The sequence below is a fragment of the Mastigoproctus giganteus genome, chromosome 4 (assembly GCF_048544385.1).
Source record: "Mastigoproctus giganteus isolate SK-2022 chromosome 4, ASM4854438v1, whole genome shotgun sequence".
NCBI classification, from domain to species: domain Eukaryota; kingdom Metazoa; phylum Arthropoda; class Arachnida; order Uropygi; family Thelyphonidae; genus Mastigoproctus; species Mastigoproctus giganteus.
Window position 1 is genome coordinate 68,237,491 of NC_143578.1, and position 22,295 is coordinate 68,259,785.

Here is a 22,295-nt window from a genome sequence, read left to right on the forward strand (position 1 = left end):
AACACCAAGGTACTTACAACATGTCCAGTCTCTTCCTATCTAACAGGCTCCTTTACAGACTTTAATTTTTTATCTCACCTTTCTCATTACGCATACACAGGTTAAATAGTTACACTCTTTATATGCTCACCTTATTTCTGCTCCTATTACAACACAATCAATTCATACCTCATAGGTGTCACTAACATTTTTTTATCATTAAAGTTAAACATATCATTGATCATATTACTTTTATGTATCATCATAACTACCAATTTATTCTTTAATTCCCTATTCCTCTTTCTTATATATTTCTTTAACCATTATCAGTTACAGAACTTGATCACCAAAATACAATGTCACATTCAAACACACCTTTAAGGGTTGGCAATATACATAAATTTTATCTCCACACATTTAATATTTCTATTTTTTCTACAATTCCTTCCGTTCACTTTCTCATCTACATTACTATCCTCCTTAATCCAAATTACTGCCTAAACCAACCATAATTGCCTTAGAGTAGATTTTACTCCTATTTTGGTTCACCCATCTAATCTTATCTTTATCATTAAATTCCCCAATATCGTATTACAGTCCTTTCACTAGTATTTAACTTACAGTATTTTCAAAATAACTTTCTCTTATCATTGAATTCCCCAAATATCGCACTACAGTCCTTTCTCTAGCAGTTAACTTACAGTATTCTCAAATTAACTTTCACTTACTTAATTTCTGTGATCCGGTGTCTTCATAAGGGCCTTCTATCCTATCCTTATCCGGAGCTGCTATCTTCTGCTATCCAGGGCAACATCTTACAGCTTCCAGGGCATTATCATACGGCATTCGCAACTGCTACTCCGCTTTCAAGATCTGCTACTTTTCCTGTCATGACGGCTACCTTTGCCTTTCAAGACTATATCAGGATATTATCGCCTTTCTCGGTGGACTGGGTGTTCTAAGGGAATCTTCTTCTCTCATTCTCACTGTTTGCAGAACTTCCTTTTACTACCCCTTTCCAGTTCATCTCCTAATTTCTCACTCACTACATTACTGATAACCCCACTTCGACTTTTTTCGTCGGCTATTTCTTCATCACCTTTCAAGCAACTCTACCCGACTCACCCTTCCACTAGCACCGCTCAAAAAGTTCTCCTCTCTCCTTCTCTTCCTTTTTCCACTCTCCCTCTTGTGTCCGTATCCATCCACAATTTTCTCCCCGGAGTTTTCCACGCCTTCCCACAGTGTTTTCTTCCAATCACTCTTTCTTTTTCATTTTTCTTTCTTTTCATTTGTTGGAAGGCTTAGTTCAGCCTGCCCCGTAGCACTAGCACGTGACTCTCTATACCCCTTTCTTTACAACCTGTTGACATCCGTCGGCCGAATACTTCAAAACAACTCTTTCTGTCTCATAACAGCTTGTCTCTATAGCACTCAAAAAAAAACCACAAATTGTGACACTGGAGACATAGCGTCTATTTTTAGAAACTAGTGTGTGTTGTTCAGAATACGTTTCCGGTGTGTGACCCCTCATAAACCTTAAGTTGTTTTTGTAGCGCCGGACCCCCTGCTGGGTTTGTCATAGTGTCAGTTCCCAGTCTTAACGGAAGTAAAGCTAATGGCTCTGTTTTCGTTCCTACTACTCTTTTAATTTTTTATACCTCCTACCAGAATAATTCTTATTTCTGAAACTGCATATATTACCCATTTATCCTATTAATGGCAAGAATCAAAGGAAAACTAACTTTCAAAGTCTTAATAAAAAATATTTTATTTTTGTAAGATTTTCAAATCTTACAGAATCCTGACATCAGACCAAAAAAGGGTGAGAAATATCTCTTGTCCTACAAATGCTACCGCACCGATGCTGCTAATAATAAAATATTATTATCGGTATCAAGCATTCAAGGATATCGTTAGTATTTTGCCAAATGGGACTGACTAGATCTCATTCGACAGGAACGGGATCCAGATTTTTCAAACGTGTTTAGTTCAGTTGGCCGACAATCAATTACTGACGGCAAGTATACGAAAGGTATTTTACCAAAAGTACAGCTTTCAAACGGGAACAACATTACGTTTTTATTAAAACGTTTCCTGATTGCGCTTTAATTTCCCACTCTTTTTTATGCTGATCCTAAACACCAAAAGTATTAGGACCTGTAGTACTCTATTATCGAGTTTGGTTAGGTTGTGAAGACAGAAGATGCTTGTTGACATTGGACTTGAATCTCTGTAGATACGAGGCGGAGATGAACTGTTCTGGGAACCGCCCTAACATGAAATACTTATACATATGCCCATATTACTTGGATCTTCGTCAGCCTCTGTCTGCTGTGTGTCAATCATTTTCTCCAGGCAACGAGTCATCTCTCTTGGACTCCAAAGAAAAATTTAATCTTCTGCAAGATTTTGCACATAAATTTTCACCAAACGTGGACAACTCATCAGTAGTGCTTCAATTCCGGGAACTGCTCATATTTCGGCTCTACCTCCAGTCCAGGCCATCATCGCCATTTTGTGATACCACCACCATCGTCACTACCACCGTCTTTAGGTCAAGTACCATCTTCACCACCACTTTCGACTTGGACAGTCCCTAATCTTACTTGTACAATGCTGAACGATCACTGTTTTCCTGTCTTCTATCTCCTGCTGGCCTCAGGCTGGTCCTGAAGCGAGATCATCTGCTGACACAGTTTATCCCGTGGAATCTTTATCTCTTCCCTCTATTCACTTTTAATTCATGTTTTTTTCCCGTCTATCAAGTGTTTACTTTTTATTCTTCCTCCTTTTAATGTTATTCTTTCCTCTATTGTGTTTCTAATTGCTGGCATATAAGAATAAAAATCCAGCACCAGCCTTGCACTGGTGCTCGATTTTTATTTTATTTTATTTATTTATTTATTTTTATCTTTGTTTTCCGATTTTTTTTTTTTTTTTTGTAGTTTGCTATCACTTCCTTATTTTTATTATATTTTTCTTAATTTTATTTTATTTCATTTACTTATTTTTATTTTTTAACTCCTTTCATTTTTATCATTTTTATTACTTTATTTTCTCATATTTTGAATGGTTTGGACATTCAGTACGTGACACTCGAGGTTTTCTGCGGTTCACGCTCAGTTATGGCCCGCCTTCTTGTGGCGTAGACGGATATCAGTACGCACCTCCTTAGTGCTTATTGCTTTCTAGCAGCAAAGCGGCCAGAAACAACTAAACATACTCGTGCGCAGACATAGCATTACACACATTTCTCGCCTTTCTGCAGTTTCTGCATCGTCACAGTGTACCACGGCAGAGTTGAACTAGTGTTTGGGAGCCGCCTTACATAAGTACAATACATGTTTCGATAGTTTCTCCGGATACATTAAACAAATCAGCGGTTTTAGTTACCGATGCCCCTGCTAAACGTGCACCAACAATTTCACCTCTATAATTAAGACAGGTCGGTTATTTTCTTCGTGTACCTTTTTATATCACCCCAGGGGCACACATCTGGTGAGTATGGGATTGGCACACCTAGGGTCCTCAGCTGGATATTATCATTCTTCTCTTTCTTGGTGATTCCCTTCTATTTCCGACTCTCTCTCTCTCTCTCTCTCAGGGGTAACTCAAATTTTTTTTTTTTTTTTTTTTTGGGCTGATGCAGCAAAAGCTTCAGGCTTCCTTGCACCATATGGCTAATAATAATAATAAAATAATCATCAACTTTTATTGTGTTTTTTTCACAGTACTACTTGCAAGAAACAAAAAAAAAATCATCATTGCATGTTCATAATTACGTCACACAGTCATTACAAAAGTACTACTTGCATTTCAGGTATTTCATTATTTCGTCCACCCCAATTTACCATTTATCTTACGTCTTCCCGCTCACTTTTCAAGTGAAGCCACAAAAACAGGGTTCTTTAAAATTTTCAAGTAAAACATATTTATCTAAACATATTCGCAGCATAGGAATCTGCTAACTTGTTATCTGCTTGTAAAAAAGAATAGTATAATCAAAACACTGAGTCTGGGAGCCAGTTGGTGAAAATATGCCATTTTAAACGGGCTAGTAAATAGCATAAAAAATAAATAATTCCTGGCTCCTTTCTGAAAATTATCACAGCACACTATGGGACAAATGGGTCGGGGTGGAGCGAACTGTTTGTTCTGTAGCCATCAAGCTATGTAGACCAAGGTCCGTTACACTTAATACCATGGTATTATCATTTCTTCCACAAATGTTGCATCAAAGCTGCTAGCTCAGGGGAAGTCAGCAGTCTATCCTTGAAGAAATAGTCACGCTTTAGCGATGAATCGCTCATTTCTTTTTCTTTCCCCCTCCTTGCATATCTACATTATTCGTTGCCTTAATAGTAGAACGAAATAAAACAGTAAACTTTACACTTCGCTTAATCTGTAAAGTATTCATTAAATCGGAATAATAACATACACACACGACTGCTATTGTTCTGAAATTTAAGCTGTTGAATCAAAATTCCTAGGACTCGCTCTGCAGTACAATACAAACACTTAATTAAAGCTGTTTATCTAATTATCTCAATTTTAGTAGAAATTACTGCAGTGAGAACTGAATACACCACTCAAGGAAAGGGCTCCCCCTTCCTTCACTGGTAACGAACTTAAGTTATATTTTAGGATTTTAATTCTTCGACGATTTTGCTCCTGGTTGTGTCTGGCTTAAAAATTGGCATTGGGGCGGAAAGAGGGATTCACTTCCATTATTTTAGGTATGCCTCCTTTAGCTGAACATTTAATTTAAAAATAGAAGATCATAAAAGGAAATGAAAAAGAGGTTCTATAGATGTGATCTCTGATAAAGTCCATTCTCCTAGGTCCAGAGTTGCTTTTCTGCACCGCATTGTACGACTCGGAGATTAATCTTCAATCAAATATTACCGTACTTCTCTATTCAGAAGTGCACCAGTAACGAAAGTTGGTCCTCGTAGGGGGCACAGCTGGTATAATATCCAGCTGACCTTTGAATTTCTCCAAACTGTCAGCCTCAACCACCCATGTAGGTAACTTATTCCAGCAATTTATAACTCGGTGGCTAAAATAAAACTTCCTGCAGTCCAGTCTAAACATTTCCCCTCATAACTTGAATTTATGGTCCCTAGTTCTAGAATCATTTATAACCTAAAAATTTCGTTCTGATTCATTTTACTTTTGCCTCTTAGAGCCTTAAACACCTAAATCAAGTAACGTGCCTAGTTTCCAAGCTGTGCAACTCACATATTCGAAGTCCTTCCTCATATGGACACACACACACCCAAAATGATTTGAGAAATACAAGTGGTAACCACCATCATCAGCATTAATACCACCCCAAAGAATTTTACACGCGTTACGAACTGCTCTCCTGAAAGAGTGGGCTTCAATAGCACCCGGATTCTTAACTCATATTAACAGCATGACAGATCTAGTGTGAGCGTTTGACGGTAGAGGTAATCATGTCCTCTTGTTAAGGCCTACAACCTCTTCTGACAATCATTTTCAGGAAAGCATAAGCTACTTTGCATATTTAAGAAATGAGATCTTCTACCTACAAGTTCATACACGGTAAAATAGATGGTATTACCACTCGAGTAGTCACTAAGGTATTCCTAATCTTCTTAGTATTCCATGTTAAAAAAAGGACATGAACAATGCAAGTTGTTTTATTTATCGATTAGAAACACGGAATTACAGAATCGGAAACGCAGAAATTACAGAATCTTAATCTTATTGTTATAATGTTGTAAAAGCAATCTGAAACTAGTAAACATTTCAGTTAAGAGTCCTTATTGAAGATTTACGATACTCCAACTATATTAGCTGTATCCTGTCGTTCCATAGAGTACAAGAAGTCAGCAGTCGCAGTTGCAAAACTAGAATAACAGTGAACTAAGCCACTTCCCGCTCACAATATAAGAGCCGTACTTATATGTGGATCTGCACTTCTAAACCATTAAACATCAGAAGCTTGGAGAAATGGATAGTGAAATCCGTTCGATTGCTTCTAGTCAGTACACAAACAAAAACGTTTGGAACTGCCCTTCTTGCAAACTTCGAGTCTTTTCATAAACGCTATGCCCGATAAATGTACTGTTCACTTACAGACACGCTGGAAACTTTTTTTCCTCACGTGTTTCCATTCGAAGGTGAAACTGAAACTTATACGGCTAACCTACAGTACGTGATGTAAATATTTTTAAATGTTATGCGCAGATTTCACGAAATTGCTTCATAATGTTATGCTGTTGTTGTTGTAGGATTTTAGGTGCATCAGCGACTTAAGCCATATTACACCTTTTATGTATATATATATATATATATTATGTCTGTAAATTGTGTGCATTCTGTGGTCAATTTGCTGTTTTCTGGACGAAAAACCCGAATTTACGGGAGAAAAACCCCATGCTACCCACGCCTGAGCCCAACTAACTCAGCCACGTTGTGAAAAAGGTCCATAAACATTCTTCGCGTCGTTGACGGGAATCGAACTGGTCTTTTCTACTCGCTGTAAGGACGGTGATCGTAACAACTATGCTACCAATGAAAGTAAATGTCATGCATTGACAATGTTTCTATGCGCTGTTTGAGGCAATGAGTAAAAAACATGCTGGAACATGTTAGATTACGTAATCGCTAGAACATATTGGGATTACGATCAAAATTCTAAGATGGATCGTCGGGTGGCTGCAGGACAGATGGCAGAGGATTGTGATTAATTGATATTCGTGAGAGGTGGGGGTCGCACAAGGAGCACTAGTATTTCTGATTTTCATAAATAACATCAACGAAGGGACAGAGGAGTGATGTCAAAATTTGCAGACGAAGTAAACATTGTGAGAGTTGTTAACGATCAGTGCCAAGAACCGCTCCTTCAGGATACTTAGATAGGCTTCAAGAATGTTCACACAACAGGGGCTAATATTAAAGCTAATTCTAATTTTATTACATTCCTTCTCACGCTGGAAAATGGCCGGGTTCGAATGTCGCAAGGAATTTTTATGGTCTTTTTTTTTTTTTTTAATTCTGTCGCTGAGTTGGTCAGTCTCAGGCGAAAAGCAAGGTTTCTTCTCCGGAAACTCGGGTTTTTAGGGGTTGGCTGTGTGGCCCGGGAATTACGTGCGCGGACACAAAAAATTGCACAGCACATTGTTATCTGCTGTGCTGCTATATTGGCTGCCATAAAATCAACAGCAATGAAGTTATAAACTCTTCTGGATCGGTTGTCCAGAGTATAAAAGGATATTTATTTATTTTTCGTCTGGAAAAAGAGGCAAATCTACCGGAGAACTCAAGTAATTTATGGACATAATACATATGGATGGATGAGGTTGTTTTTAGTAAGCCCCACCATGACAGTTTTCTTTCTTTCTTTTTGTTTTTCTTTTTTTTACTGTATTATCATATTATTTTTATATGCCAGAGTATTCGTGCGTATTTGTTTCTGTTTGCGATTATTGTGCACTATCCCCTAATCAACAGGTTATATAGTGGATAAACAAACTGATTAATAATTATAGCATTTACTACAGAAGGTATAATATCTATAGTGGATTAATTCAGAGAGAATTCCAGAAGGAGTAACAACTCTAGTGGTGGTCCAATTTACTTCAAATAAATGGTAATAAAATTTCTCAACAGGGAAGCGATTCATACGAAATAAATATCTATGCCAATATGACTATAAAAAAAAAAAAAAAACCTTTTTAATATGAACTTCGTTTTTGTACTGTTTTGACGCAATAAATTCCACGATATACTGATATGTTGTTGTTATTTGGTTTTTAGGAGCATTAGCAACTAAGGCCATATTGCTCCGGGGATATGTCAGACCGGGGGATGCGGAAAGGTCATTCCCCGTATTTGGTGGTCACGGGCTCGAACCCCGGTCTAATCAAGAAGAGGGTGCTACGCACTACTGCTCCTGCCCACCTGGCTATGGAGGCGCCGATATACTGATAACGCGTTATCAGTATATCGTACATATAAACTGTGTGCATGCCATCGTCAACTTCGCCTATTCTGCAGAATGAAAAACCGAAGTTTCCGCGGGAAACCATTTAACCCCCGCTTGACTAACTAACCGTGGTGTGAAAATAGCATATAAAGTTCCTCCTGTCGAAACGGGATTCGAACTTAGACCTTTCTCGCACGGTATGGAAGAATAGACTACGGACAACTGAATATTCATACAATATGAGACGAAACATTCACCAATATTATTTTATTCGTCATTATAAAAATGAATGAATTTACATGGTGTGTTACACAATAAACAAAAATAAAACTCATTATAAAAACTTGATATAATACAGCACAAACATATACATAGCAAAAAACACCATACAATAACAAATTAGGAAATTAGTTTTAAATGAAGTTTCATAAGTGAGTATTAAAATTTATGTGAAATATTAAATGCTATCGAAAATAAGAGAGAAAAGATCATAAAATCAGATTATTTAAATATATCAATGAAGTTTGTGTAGATAATGATAAACATGACTCTCGTCTTCTTCAAACAACTGTATCGGCGCGCACTCCGAACATGCTGAGAACAGAATACAGAACGTCCAATGATATTGCAGAGGAAGTGAATCGTTACTTGTTAGTTCCGAATCGTCTGTTGGGCAGCTTTCTTGAGAGGGCCATATGGCGGTATTGCCTCGTATCGCTATGAGGAGACCTACAACAATGAAAGAATATACCGGATATTATTCTAAAGAGATATTTTGGAAGTAAAAGATATCAAACGGTTATATAACTGCTCAGTGAATAGCTTTATGGATCTAATACCAGAGATTCCATTAAAAAATATACTTCCTTATACGATCAGCCAGAACTGTGCAATATTATCTCGGAACCCAGATGTACGATTGGTTTGGAGGTTCTTTTCCCACTGCCTTTTGTTATCATTACGTAATGGCAATTGGACAAGCGTTCAGGGAGTTCTTTCTGTGTCGAGGCTGGAATGCTTTGCACCCTGAAGCAAGTGTGGATTGGTACACTAAGAAATTTCGCAGTAGATCTATCTGCGGGCTGCAAGCGGAAAAAAATGCTATCGAAAAGTTGTATCTCAAATCAATCTAAAAATGCGGGCGAGTAACAAATCTATTACGGTTGTTTTTCTTTTAGGGGATTTTTAGAATACTGGCTTCCTTGGTATGGTTCACACGGTTTATCGTGTATAATATCTGTACGTTATGTGTTCACTGGCCGATCTGCACGTTGTGGAAGCTGAAAAATTCGAAGCTGCTCTATTATATTATAAAGAACTCTCTCAATATACTAAAAAAGATGGATGAGCAGCTTGAAATTAACCAATCGTTGGAGCCGATTCCTTCCCCATCTGCGTCTAGCTCCTCAGCACTTAGATCTGCCGTCAACAAAATTACCTCTTTCCTAACCTGTGAATTCCCGCATATGGTAATTTTTTTATTTTTTGGATTATTGTTAAGTTAACTACTACATATTTCTGTGCGTATAATCGAAATTACCACACATTTAATCTATTTCTCTTGTTCAAAAATTGTGATTTTGTCATATTTAATTATCCTGAAACGTAACCACCTTTCTTCTCTCATTACTTTACTGCAGATGAGGGATATCTGCAGTAAAAAAAAAAAAACACATTTACGGTCCCAGCCTCCCTTGTAATTACTAATTATAGGTGATCCACTGGGGGCTGATGGGGATATATCCTCCTCCTCGTCCAAAAACATTTTGTTTTATATTGTACGTGTTCTATCATGTGTTGACACCTATAAAAGCTACGAATGGGAACCACACTGAACTACCATCCCCAAAATAAAATTTCTGGGTGAGCCATGGTTAGCAAACAAACTCTTCTCTGAAGATCTTTTATTTTAATAACGAAGTGAGAGATAAGGCAATAAGATCTGAATGCCAATGCCATTTTATTTGAAATGACTAAACAATATTCATACTGAAATTGGACATGTACCTAATTGTATTCTTCATTACATTAAGAATCTTGCATGGCTTCACGCCTCGCATTCATAACCCTTGCCTGTGGCTCCCCACACCTTAGGAAGTGAAGGGTGTGAAACGAGGTTAATCGCTAATAATTTTTTCTTCCTCCAGTACAATGATTATCCCACTTTCTCTCCATTTGGAAAGATCTAGTGACGGCAGGAATTTCTGGATTTTAAGTCGTGGCCAAGTTTGGTATCTTGTCAAAAAAAAAAAAAAAATAAATAAAATAAATAAAATAAAATAATAACCGTTTCGAGCTTTTCATCCTCCAAAACAGACAAGTCGACACACAATATACAGACAAAGACAGAACAGAACATAATTTTTTAACAAGATATACTACACCTTCGCCATCTTGTATCTCTTTATTTCTCATAGATGTACAAGAAAATAAAATATTCAAATATTAAAATATTTTACTGAGAAACATGATCCGGAGGAATTTCGAACGCCAGTACGACTTCAGCTGTGGAATATATCAACGAAGTGTTAATATTAGAGACAATTCTAACTCCCCCCAAATGTAACCCTTTGCAAATATTAAATTGGTGAACTAGTTATACTGGCTCTTCGGTTTCCGCAAATTCTCACTAAAAAAAGGAATGTTTAGATCACAGAAATTTACAAACGTGGGCCCGCCTAGTCATTTCATGTGTCCTTCACACTGATTGGATATGAACATTATACTGTATTAGGAAACGCTTAAAGCTGGCTCTGGTAATAATTGTGATGTTATAAACAAATTTGCACAAGTTACAACCTTGAGCCTAGACTGTATTACAAAGAGTCACTGAACTTCTTAAGTAAAGTTCAGTGACTCATTATTATGATTTATGCTGTATTGTGTTGAAATTTAAAACAGTGTATTATGCCTTTGCCAAAAAAAAAAACCTTTTAACCTTATCCTATACCATAAAGTATCATAATTACGATCCAATTAAAAAAAAAATGAGTTCAGATGCAATTTTTCATATAGGTAGGGCAAAGAAAATACGGAGGACTTACACTGTGCACTAAACTTGGCTGTGACGCTGTCGCCTTGTTTTGATGTTGTTCTACAAACAAGCAGTGTTTCCCGTAACATAAAAATATATTTCTCATAATTTTTTTTCTATCTATCTAATATGTGGCTGCCATAATGTTATTATTATGGTTACTGTATTTCCTAACTTGGGAATTCAGAGGCTACTCTTGTCAACTCAATCGCATAATTTTAATCTTGTGAGGCCAAATGAGTTCGAAATTTTTACTTTATTATTATTATTATTATTAATACAAGGGCGCGATTAGCCCACTGCTTACGATGCCGGACCAGTAATATCAAGAACCCAAATTGGAATCCCGACGAAAAAAAAAATCACGAAAGTCGCGTCATTGGACCTACCATATTACTCTGTGTATAGGCCCAATGTTTGCAAATTATGTGTTCTGAGGTCGATTTTCTGTTTGCTGGACGAAAAACCAGAGTTTCAGCATAAAAAAAAAAAAAAAAAACATGCTACCCACGCCTGAGACTAACTTAGCCACATTGTGAGAAAGGCCCATAAAAACTCGAACTCAGTTTTTTTTTTCATCCGGTGTGGGGAGGACTGCGATCCTACGAACTGTGCTACACACGAGGGCAGCCGCGTTGTGAAAATGGCTCATAAAAATTCATCGCGTTATTGATGGGATTCGAATTCAGGTGTTTTCCACCCGGTGTGGGGAGGACGGTGATGATGCCAACTGTGCTACTCACGAGGGAATTGCTGCAATGAACTGAGAGATGTTTTTCAGTTCGAACACCAATAGGTTTAGTTTAAAGCAGTATCTCCCAATCTGTGGGCCGCGGACCACTAACAATAAATAAATTTGCTTTATACTCCAAAACGACCACATAAGGTCAGAGGAGGTCACAATATAGAGATAAGAACATCGCCGTATTTAGTAGTCACGCGAGCTTGAACTAAGGTCATTCAAAACGCATGTACTTCTGTAACCTTTCACATGGCGGCCTTTTGCTATACGCATAAATTATGAAAGTGGTCCGCAGGACTTGACAATAAAATAGGTTTTTTTGAAGTAGGCAAGACAACAATCCCAGTGATAGTAGTAGGGTTTTAAGAGCATCAGCATCTAAGGCCATATTGCTCCATATATATAGTTTGTAAATTACGCGTCTTCTGTGGTCGAATTTCTGTTTCTTGGACAAAAAACCCGAATTTCCAGAGGAAAAAAACCATGCTATTCTCGCCTTATACCGACTAAGTCAGCCACGTTTTGAAAAAGGTCCATAAAAATTCCTTACGTCATCGACGGAACTCAAACTCAGATCTTTTCCACCCGGTGTTGGGAGAAGGCGATTCTACCAGCTATGCCACCCACAGGGGCAACAGTGACAGAGATACAGGCAAGCCAATAACAACCTAATGTACACTGCGCTGCCACTTTTTTAGGTACACCTCTGTTGTGCACACAAATTTTGTTCCACAACGTTGCAAGTCACATGACCACAATTGTGGATATAAATGCAGCAGAACCTTTCTACTATCAGTTAAGCGTACAAACCGTAGCAAAAATGGGGAAAAGGAGTGATCTAACGGACTTCGAACACGGCATGGTAGTAGGTTCAAGAAATGCTGGACAAAGCATCTCTGACACGACAGTTCTCCTGAACTTTTCACGCACCACAGTTTCAAGGGTGTATCGAGAATGGAGCAACGAAAAGATAACATCCTCCCAACGGCACTTCTATGGAAGAAAATCGCTTGTCGACGAGAGAGGTCAGAAGAGGATTACTAGAATTGTGCAAGCAAACAGACGAGCCACAATGTTGCACATCACGTCAGAATACAACCTTGGTGCGCAGAAGAAAATATCGCGACGGACCACTAGTCGCACTTTGTCACGAATGGGCTACAACAGCTGACGGCCACAACGCGTACCTTTGTTATCAATGAAGAATAAGAGAGCACGGAAAACCAGCACTGGACTATCGAGGATTGGAAAACAGTTGCTTGGTCTGACTAGTCGAAGTTCTTGGTGCACCATGTTGATGGAAGAATCAGAATTTGGCAAAAACAATATGAATCCATGGACCTGTCAGGTCTGACGACTACTGTGCAAGGTGGTGGGGGCAGTGTTATGGTGTGGGGAATGTTTTATTGGCACACGTTGGGTCCATTGATTCACGTCTGAATGTCACATCGTACCTAAACATCGTAGCTGGCTAAGTGTATCCGTTCATGTTGACAGTTTATCCTCAGTCAGATGGTTACTTCTAGCGGGATAATGCGCCGGTGCACAAAGCCCGAATCACTATGGAATGGTTCCAGGAACATGACAATGACTTTTCTTTGCTGCAGTGGCCCGCTCAGTCCCCGAACGGATTTCAATCCTGCTGAACATCTTTGGGATGAGCTGGAAAGGCCTGTTCGCTGCAGGCCTACACCTCCGTCGAATCTCAAGGAACTGCGTGACATACTCATGTCTGCATGGTACTCCATTCCTGCACAACGTTTTCAGCATCTGGTTCAATCCATGCTTAGACGAATTCAGGCTGTTTTGAAGGCTCAACACACTACTAGGTAGGTGTAACTTAGAAAGTTGCAGCACAGTGTATATTACATATGTTAAGTATGAGACATATCATTCTATGGTATTGAAACAACAGTTTGGATAACACTCTGTCCTGCGGCACCCTGGAACTGACAATTCTAGTGTAACTTGTTCTTTTAACTTGTGGCAGCACCGGCCCCAAAATTTGCGGGGCCCTTTTCAAGAATTACTTGCGGGGCCCTGGTATCCCGTGCAAAACTTATATGGGGTGTTTTTGTAATAGTGATTTTTTTATTTTTTTTATTTTTTCAAATTTTACCGTAACGGAAATAATTAAATAATTTTATATTATACTGAACAAATATTTTAAATACGAATAATATTTCCGTTTCAATTAATAATATTTCAATTAAGCTCTTATTATTATTAATACGAATAATATTTAATACATTAATCAACAATGTTGTTTAACAATTTCAGTCATCTCATAAAAATAGGAACATAAATAAATAATAATAGAAACAATAATCAATTGGTAGGCTCGTTAATAGAAATGCGAAAAAGACGCGGATGATATTTAGCCCATTTGAGCGTGGGGTCCTGTTCGACAGAACCGGTGGAATGTGCTTGTGGCCAGTTCTGACTTGAGGATGACTTTTCTGAGAACAAAAAGAACTTAAAGAAGGGGAGATTAACAAGAAGGACTTAAAAAAGTGGAGATTATCATTTAGATCGAAGTTGTAGTTTTCAAGGAGGACAAGGAGAGTATTCGCAATAGTGGTTAGTACTAATATTCACTTAATACGAGAGTTGCTTTTCCCCTGTCTGATTGCAACTACTGCACATCATTAAGCAGTCCCACAATGCTCTGATTCTTATATCATTAAGTATCACATATTTTTAAGTTAGTTTTCATTTATAATACAGTATTTGTTAGCAATCAGACTTGTAAGAGAGGTGTATAGTGTATTCTTTTATCAAATGCACAAAGTAAATAGTTTTTTTTATACTCCGGAATAGCTACACGATAAGAGAAGTAATCAAATTCAATGGTACCTAAGCTTGTCACTCATATACATATTGTGTATATTGTATACATATCTGAGTGTAATGCTAACGGGCCAATTTGCAAGATGCGTGGGCTGAAAAAATCGTAATAACTCTCACGAGGGAACCCTCCCCCTATTCCCTTCCCTCCTGAGATTGGCACAATAGCTTCCATTGAAGAGGACTAGAAATTCCTCTAGTAATCGAATCCAGACCTCTCCAAAATAAAAAAAAAATGAAAAATCGAGAATAATAAGGGAAGTATAACAGAGGATGAACAATTATAAAAGATTAGCAACTTCACTGTTACAAGAGCCACATACTGCAGTCAATTAAGAATGATTATATTATTTACTCGCACGTGTGTGTGTGTGTGTTGTTGTAGTAGTAGTAGTAGTGGTGGCATGTGATGGAAGAAAGCAAGTGTATGAGCTTATGCAGCATTAACCAAAAAAAAAAAAAAAAAAAAAATCACGCCATGTGTGCCATCGTACGGATTCGAAAATGCAACATGCGTAACTTCGAGCAAGCATGCTTCCACCCGGTTACTACCGGCAATTTTTCCCTTTTATTAACATTTCTCAAATTTGTTCTAGTTACAGGTATAGAAATTAAAATAGTAGTAGTAGTAATAATAATAATAATAAATCAAATTAACGTTAAAATAAAAAATGAACGTCTAAGATTTTGATTAAAAAAAAAATCTCAGAGGGCCCAAATGTTGTCAAGCGCCTCTCAAAGGTTCACACGGTTAGTGCCATCGCAAAATAAAAATATAAAAAAAAAAAAAAAAAAAAAAAATGCCAAATTGATTATAAGCACAGTACTGAAAAAGCCACGAGAGTAACTACTGAGACCTCCAAGCATAATTTACGAAGTTCATGGGAACGCGTTACAGCTGTCTCGTGTGTTCGACTTAGTTGCCGTTTAACAGAAATTGTTTACTCAGGTATTCATCCATGACATATAAGCTACATAATTAGAGGCAGTTACAGACCTACAACGTAGGACGAAGGCAAACAGTGAAATAATCGTTAAGAGCCACACCACCAAAGTTTGCAATATAAGCAAAGGAGAGAGATTTTGTGTTCCTAGACACAGTGACCTGAACATAGGGAAATAACAAGCGCCTTAGCGAATCATGCAAGACTATTACGGTTGGTGAAGCTCGCGCACATGCACATACGAGGACAACAGGGTAAAACCTGCAGAACTGGGTGAGTGAGTTGGCCAGTGTCAGATGGAATGCGACCCGGAGAATAATACAGCACAATCTTTTTGTAGGTAAAACGGAAGGGCCATAAACTAGGCATCAAAATGCTGCTTATTATAAGAAACTTTATGGGAACCGTGTCACGTTTTTGCATTCCTGTCCCCACTGTATTCTTCTCTACGTCAAAACCGTGCATGGATTTTTAATGTTTAGAGTAAATCAAAATTGAGGAATCGTATATCAGAGCAGTGTTAACAACATATGATTATTATCACAAACTACAAGCTTGTTAATATTTCAAAAAGACAATGGAACAAGATATCAACATCTCATCGGTTATAGATAAATTCCCGAACCTCCCTTCATCACCCCACAAGAGACTTGATAAAAACAAAATAAATAAATAATTAATTAAAATAAAATAAGTAAAAATAAAATACGGTAAATAAATAGTTAATTTTTCTTGGAGGGGGAGGGGTTGATCCTCAGCCCCATCCTTCCAAGAAAAATTCTGGGAGCGCGCCTGTTTGACACGATAAATATTCAGCGTAAATGAAATGACCTGACGTAGCCGAGTGGTCACTAGCGAGATGCATAGCACACGTTCCTTGAGTGGACCGGCGTTCAAGTCCATAACTATTAAACCCGATAAATATTTGTATTGACGATTTATTGTAAACTCTACTGACTTAGTTGTCGTGCCGGAGTATAAACAGAAAAAAAAAAATATATATATATATTTTTTAACTATCCGTTTATGGCAATATACAAAATGATAAACAGGTGCACGTTTAAATTACTTGTACAAAAATTACAAAGGGATTATATCAATAATAACATTAAGAGTCCGGCCAATTCGGCTGGATTAGCGAATTCTAGTGGAACAAGGACTTTAGGTGAGTTAGTGTATTAAGCGCCAAAGCAACTAAGGCTATGTGGTGCCAGTGCATTGTGTCTGTAATTGCGCCTGTTCTTCGGTCGATTTTCTGTTTGCTAGACGAAAAACCAAAGTTTTCGGAAGGAAAAAACCATATAACTCTTTACTGAGCCCGACTAACTTGTCCAAGTTATGAAAAATGCCACAAAAAATAAAAATTCCCGCGTCATTGACGGGTTTTGAACTAAGACCTTTTCCGTCAGGTGTCGGAGGTCGGTGATTACAACCACTGTGTTCCTAGCGAGGGCGAGCAAGGTTGTTGTTGTAGGCGCATCGGCAACTTAGGCCATATTGCGCCGTATATAACACTGAACAACAAATTTTGGATCATATCTTGTTACGGGCATAAAAGTAAGTTTACTTTTTAGATTTTGGGGTGTAGATTGGTTCTTGTTTTCGAAAAAAATATTTTTTTTATATTTATACAAGATATTTTTATTTATATGGCAATAAGATTTAGCTGTGCACATACCTGTATCAAACACGGTACTTTTTCACCTTTCGCTTGTATTCAGCTTTGGGAGCATCCCCTTTCAATAATCGGCTAACATGGCGGCACTCCATTTTTGCCTTTGTATCTTTGTTCCTTTGCTGCGATGTCTTGATGGAAGCGCTCACCATGTTCGTCGTTGACGGCGCCACACTTTGGCGGAAGAAATCCAGGTGTGAGTGCAAGAAATGCATCTTCAATGACATGTTGCATCCCAGTTTTTCGTAAGAAGTAAAGTAAAGTGTAAAGTATGTTGATGTCAAACGGCACCAGGGGTTCCCCCCATCTCCGCTTTGCTTTCATTGTGGATGTACCAGTTTGCTGGGAAGGCCAGAGATATAAAAGTGTATAGATCTTGAGTTTGTGTAGTGTCGTGTACCGTTGTTATTCTGGCCGTTAGGCCGCTGTACCCCTGCTGAGGCCCAACGCTGTCCCACTTTCGCCCCGAGGAAGCAGACCATGAACCCAGTAGCCTTAGATTTATTCTGGCAGGTCCTGCCGCTTACTTTCCTGAGATTTCGGCGGCTAGGACCTAAAAAAAAAAAGTTGCTTGGGGAGATAACGCTGGAATTGGATAGGGCCGAGATTTTGGACGAAAGGTGTGATTCAGGGATGATTAAATTTCGACGTGTAGGGCATACGCTTGTGTAGTGATAGAGTGGGGGGAGACTGAAGGTTGGGGGAAAAGGTAGAAGAATGGGGAAAATAGGGAAGACGTCCCCAGGTAGTCAGTAGGGCATGCCCATGCCCCACCAGAAGAAAGAGGGTCGGCGGGGAGGTCAAGGTGTGTTTATTTTAATTGCGGTCTCCAGGGTTTCTCCTATATGCCCCTGTAGCATCTGAAAAGGAAAAGGCCAGGCAGGCAAGTGTATATATGTAGGTGCGTAAGTATGTGTCTTGTTATGTTGAGTGTTGAATGCGAGCACCTGGCGACTTCGCAGCTAGGGGGCAGGGGACACCAGGTCCCCTGCCTCCTGACTCCTAACCTTGTTCACGTGGAGGCGCACCAGGTTCCACTTTCTAGCCGAGACTCTTAATGGGGCTATCAGGAAAGCCTGAGAACCCCAAGGTATTCAAAGAAAGGAAAAGGGATATAGAAGGAGTAGTATGGAAAGTGGGAGTCTGAAGGTTGGGGGAAAAGTTAGAAGAATTGGGGCAATATAAAGCAAGGGGACGAGAGAAATAGGCATCCCCGGAAAAGAAGCGACGTAGAAAGAAAAGAGTAAAGTTATTAGTGGAAAAGACAATCAATTTTTAAACTAAGAAAATTAATCTATTAGATTAATCTTGTAGAACAATAACTGTCTACCTGGCAGCAGTACCAAGAAAATTAACATGTCTCAGCTGCAACAATCAGATACCAAGACATAATTTTCAACTGACTTGGTTAAAACTATTAACATTAAAACTCTTAATATTAACACAAGACCATGCAGTGAAGAAAAGGCAAGAAGGTTAAGGTACTAGCTAATGGAGATTTCCCCAGCCAGTAAGAAAGCAATTTACATAATTGAAAACATACAATAATTATTATTATACTAACACCCAGTAACAACTACTTTAAACCAAAAATCACTGTCTTGTGATAATCGAATAACTTTTTTATCCCCATCACTACAGGTCAACTCTATTGAAATTTGATCTCAACCTAAGATATAAATTGGTTAACAAACAGCTCAATATCTAACAAAATTTCACAGTGATTTAAATTTCGATTTAGCAAGTCAGAAATCCTAATCTCACAACAAGAAAACAGTAAGTCAGATAATAGACTATACCCAATCTGACATTTCAGCATTATGAAGCTGCAAGGCAAAATTTTTTTCCCAAGATCTGTCATCATCCCGTGTGGGAAATCAGTTCAGCAATTATGTCCAGAGCCACCCAGAACACAAGAACAACTGTTCACAAAAGGTCAACTGTCTGAGCACACAAGGTACTCATTTTAAAATTTTCATAAGTTCAATATATTTTTTATCACCAATCTTTGACTCGATCCAGTCTTGTCTAAAATTAAACCAAATTCAAAATTGCTGTAAACCTCAGCGATGAAAACTTTATCATTAATTTCTAATTAAGACAATTTTTCCCAAGTCTTTTAAGGAATCAAAATACCAAGCACAAGCTCTGTGCTCAGTACAAACATAATGGAAAACATCATGTTCTCAAGGGACACAAGTGTTTTTGCTAAGGATCAGTTCCATTCAGTCTTTTCCTTCGCCTAAAGATGTTATCTGCGAATTCCGCCAAAGCAAGGTAATTTTCTTTACTGTTAAGAAATCTAGGTAAGTTATTCTCCTCGTATATATTTGTCAGTCCCTTCTATAATCTAAGTAACTGTTACATTCAAAAATTAAATGCTGCACTGTTTCAGGCTCTCCGCAGTTACATAGTGGAGAAGCAGCAAGGCCAAAAGTATGCAATTTAAAATTCACACTTCCATGGCCTGAAATCAGGAATGTTAACTTTAAATTTAGCGCAAGCTTTTAGCTTTTCTAAATCATTACTGGATGCTGTTTCTATAACTATGCCTTTTTTACGTACTTTCCGTAGGGATTTAATTTTTACCTGCCTCAATTCTGCTTTAAAGTTTTTAGATACTGTACTGTTTGTTTGATCTCGTCACTCGTTTTAAGATCACACTCATCATTAGCACGTATAATTACAACATGTTTTGTTTGCGTTCCCGAAGGAATGTCACCCTGATCTAACTTTCTGCCCACGTTTGAAGCAGCCACGCTGACATAGCTAGCTGCATTTAAAGAAGTGGGCACGGCAGGGGATTCTAATTTTGCTTTCAATTTTTAATTTTTCATTATGAGATCAATTAATATTCTCTCCATGGTATTCCATGTTTTACTCACTTCTATTACCATTGTTGGACAGAATCAAGGCTGGTATTAAAGTTCGGGAGCTGCGCGCGAGAATTAATGCCGGAGAAAAGCACAGCAAAAGGGGAGTTCTTCTTGTTTGGGGCCTTTTTTAAAGCCAGGGTTGAATGAATTCCCCTTTTGCTCGAGGACTACCGACCCTGACTAGAAGAGGTATTGTCACTATGGCTGAAAATGGGGGAGGGACGCAGCGCCCAGGGTGCTGTGATCGTCTATACTGAGGATACTAAACTGACTGGTTGGTTAAGAGTTTTATGGTGTATCAGTATCTAAAGTATGTTACTGTAAGTTGAGTCTATCGTTCTAGAACTATGTTCATAAAGCGTTCCCTTGGTTCTCAAAAGCCATTTCCACCATCAGTTGCCACATAAGGTTAATTAACTATTAAATTTTTGGTCATGTTTTATTTACCAAAATAATCTCTAAAAATTTGCTGCCTTCCGACATTTCAGAGCAAACGAACGCGACTAGTGAATTAAAAATACTGTAAAATATACGTGTCGTTGAAAAGTTACCAGATAAGTTAAAAACAGAGACTGCATGAGAACGGGCTTAGGTATTTTGAACAATGTGTTGATTAAGTTCACTGCATTTCCTGCCGTTTAGGACGTCGTGGAATCTGACACATATCGCACAATAAATTCATATACGATACATTTATATTAGCAGTAGCAAATGCACAGTTCTTGTAATGATGCCCAATCCATTACCAATAAATCGTCTTTGTACTAAAGAGGTGTACAGCAGTAGCGTAGCTACCCTTTTTCGGGCCCGGAGGCAAAGAACATGTTCGGGCCCCCTACTTAATTACTGAAAATTGCAAAAAGAGGACACAGCGAAACACGCCGGGCCCCTAAAGGGCCCGGAGGCAATTGCCTTGCCTGCCTGCCTACATGGTAGTTACGCCACTGGTGTACACAGGAGCGGTTTAAGGTCGGTTGAGGCCCCGGGCGCAGAAGAAAATATTGGGCCCCTTAAAAAAAAGAGAGAGACGGGGAAAATAAAAATACATGTTAACCATTTTTTAAAATAAATAAAAAATATTATGCACTATTAATGTTTTATTTCCAATAAAATTTGAATATAATATATGTATAATATAATTAATCATAGCATAATAATAATCACAAAGTTTTGAACTAATAGTTAAACATATTAGTTCAACCATTAGTTGAACTAATATGTTCAACTAATTTGTTGGGGTTTTGCGTGGGCCCTTCAGAAGTCGGGCCCAGGGCACGCGCCCGGTGCGCCCGCCGTTAAATCCGCCTCTGGGTGTAAAGTCTCAAGCATATTTAGATGTTCTAAAACTGCGGACGCATCTTTCTTGGCTTTCACAATGCTTCTGGCATACCACGATAAAGTGATTGGATTTATGATATAGCATACCTAGCACAACCGCTTCGTACAAATTTATCAAAGGTCAAAGTTAATATCTTAATAAACAAGCCACACTTTTCTTCTACACTAGTAAGGAAGTTTCAATGAAATTATTTTATATAAATAATGCTAACCCATTCCCACTATTATTATTAAGAACCAGCAGGACTGTCCTCTTGTATTGCTGGAATGCTAGCGTGTTGCTTGGACGCAAAAAACAAACTCTCATTAAGTTAAACAATAATACGAGTCCTGTTATTTCCACTGGGCAGTGGATGATTTTCTTTATTACAATCGATTAACTTCAAGAGCGCGCATTTATTGAATCATTATCTTAGAGTAAATTACACTCAGGAAATGCGGTGTAATCTTTTCCAGTGGACTAAGATAGTGGACAAGTTTCACGGACATTCGGTAATTATCATCCATGCTTGCAGGTGGACATGTTTTTAGAAAGAAATCGAGGTCACACAAAAAATGGAAAATTCCAAATGAAATATTCAACAACAAGCAGTGCAACAATCTAACCTAGCATTAAACGTGCGATGTGTAGATGACAGGATTCGTAAGCGGAACTGCAAATCAGATGTATAAATTAGGAGACCATTAATGGTCTCCTAATTTATACATCAACTTATCCAAACTAGCTGTTGATATGGTATTGCGTTAATATGCAATATTTCACAACGTAGTCTATTATCTTAACCCTGCACTTAAGAAGATAATAGACTACATTTAGATATACTGTCTCGTCAAAACGAAGGAATTTTTATGTTTATTTATTTTTTTTTTCCGCTCTGGTCGAGTTAATTGGTTTCAGGA

At 38.1% G+C, this 22,295-nt stretch overlaps 1 protein-coding gene across 2 annotated transcripts in view; it reads right to left on the reverse strand.

The window, feature by feature from the left end:
• Positions 1-8,378: 8,378 nt before the first annotated feature.
• LOC150086817 (reelin-like) overlaps positions 8,379-22,295 on the reverse strand; it is a 1,004,591-nt gene continuing 990,674 nt past the window's right edge. For both annotated transcript variants that reach the window (XM_090372773.1, XM_090372772.1), the window contains one exon: positions 8,379-8,668. In XM_090372773.1, the coding sequence (XP_090228899.1) occupies positions 8,584-8,668 (85 nt within the window). In that variant the 3' untranslated portion in view covers positions 8,379-8,583. The remainder of the gene's footprint in view (positions 8,669-22,295) is intronic.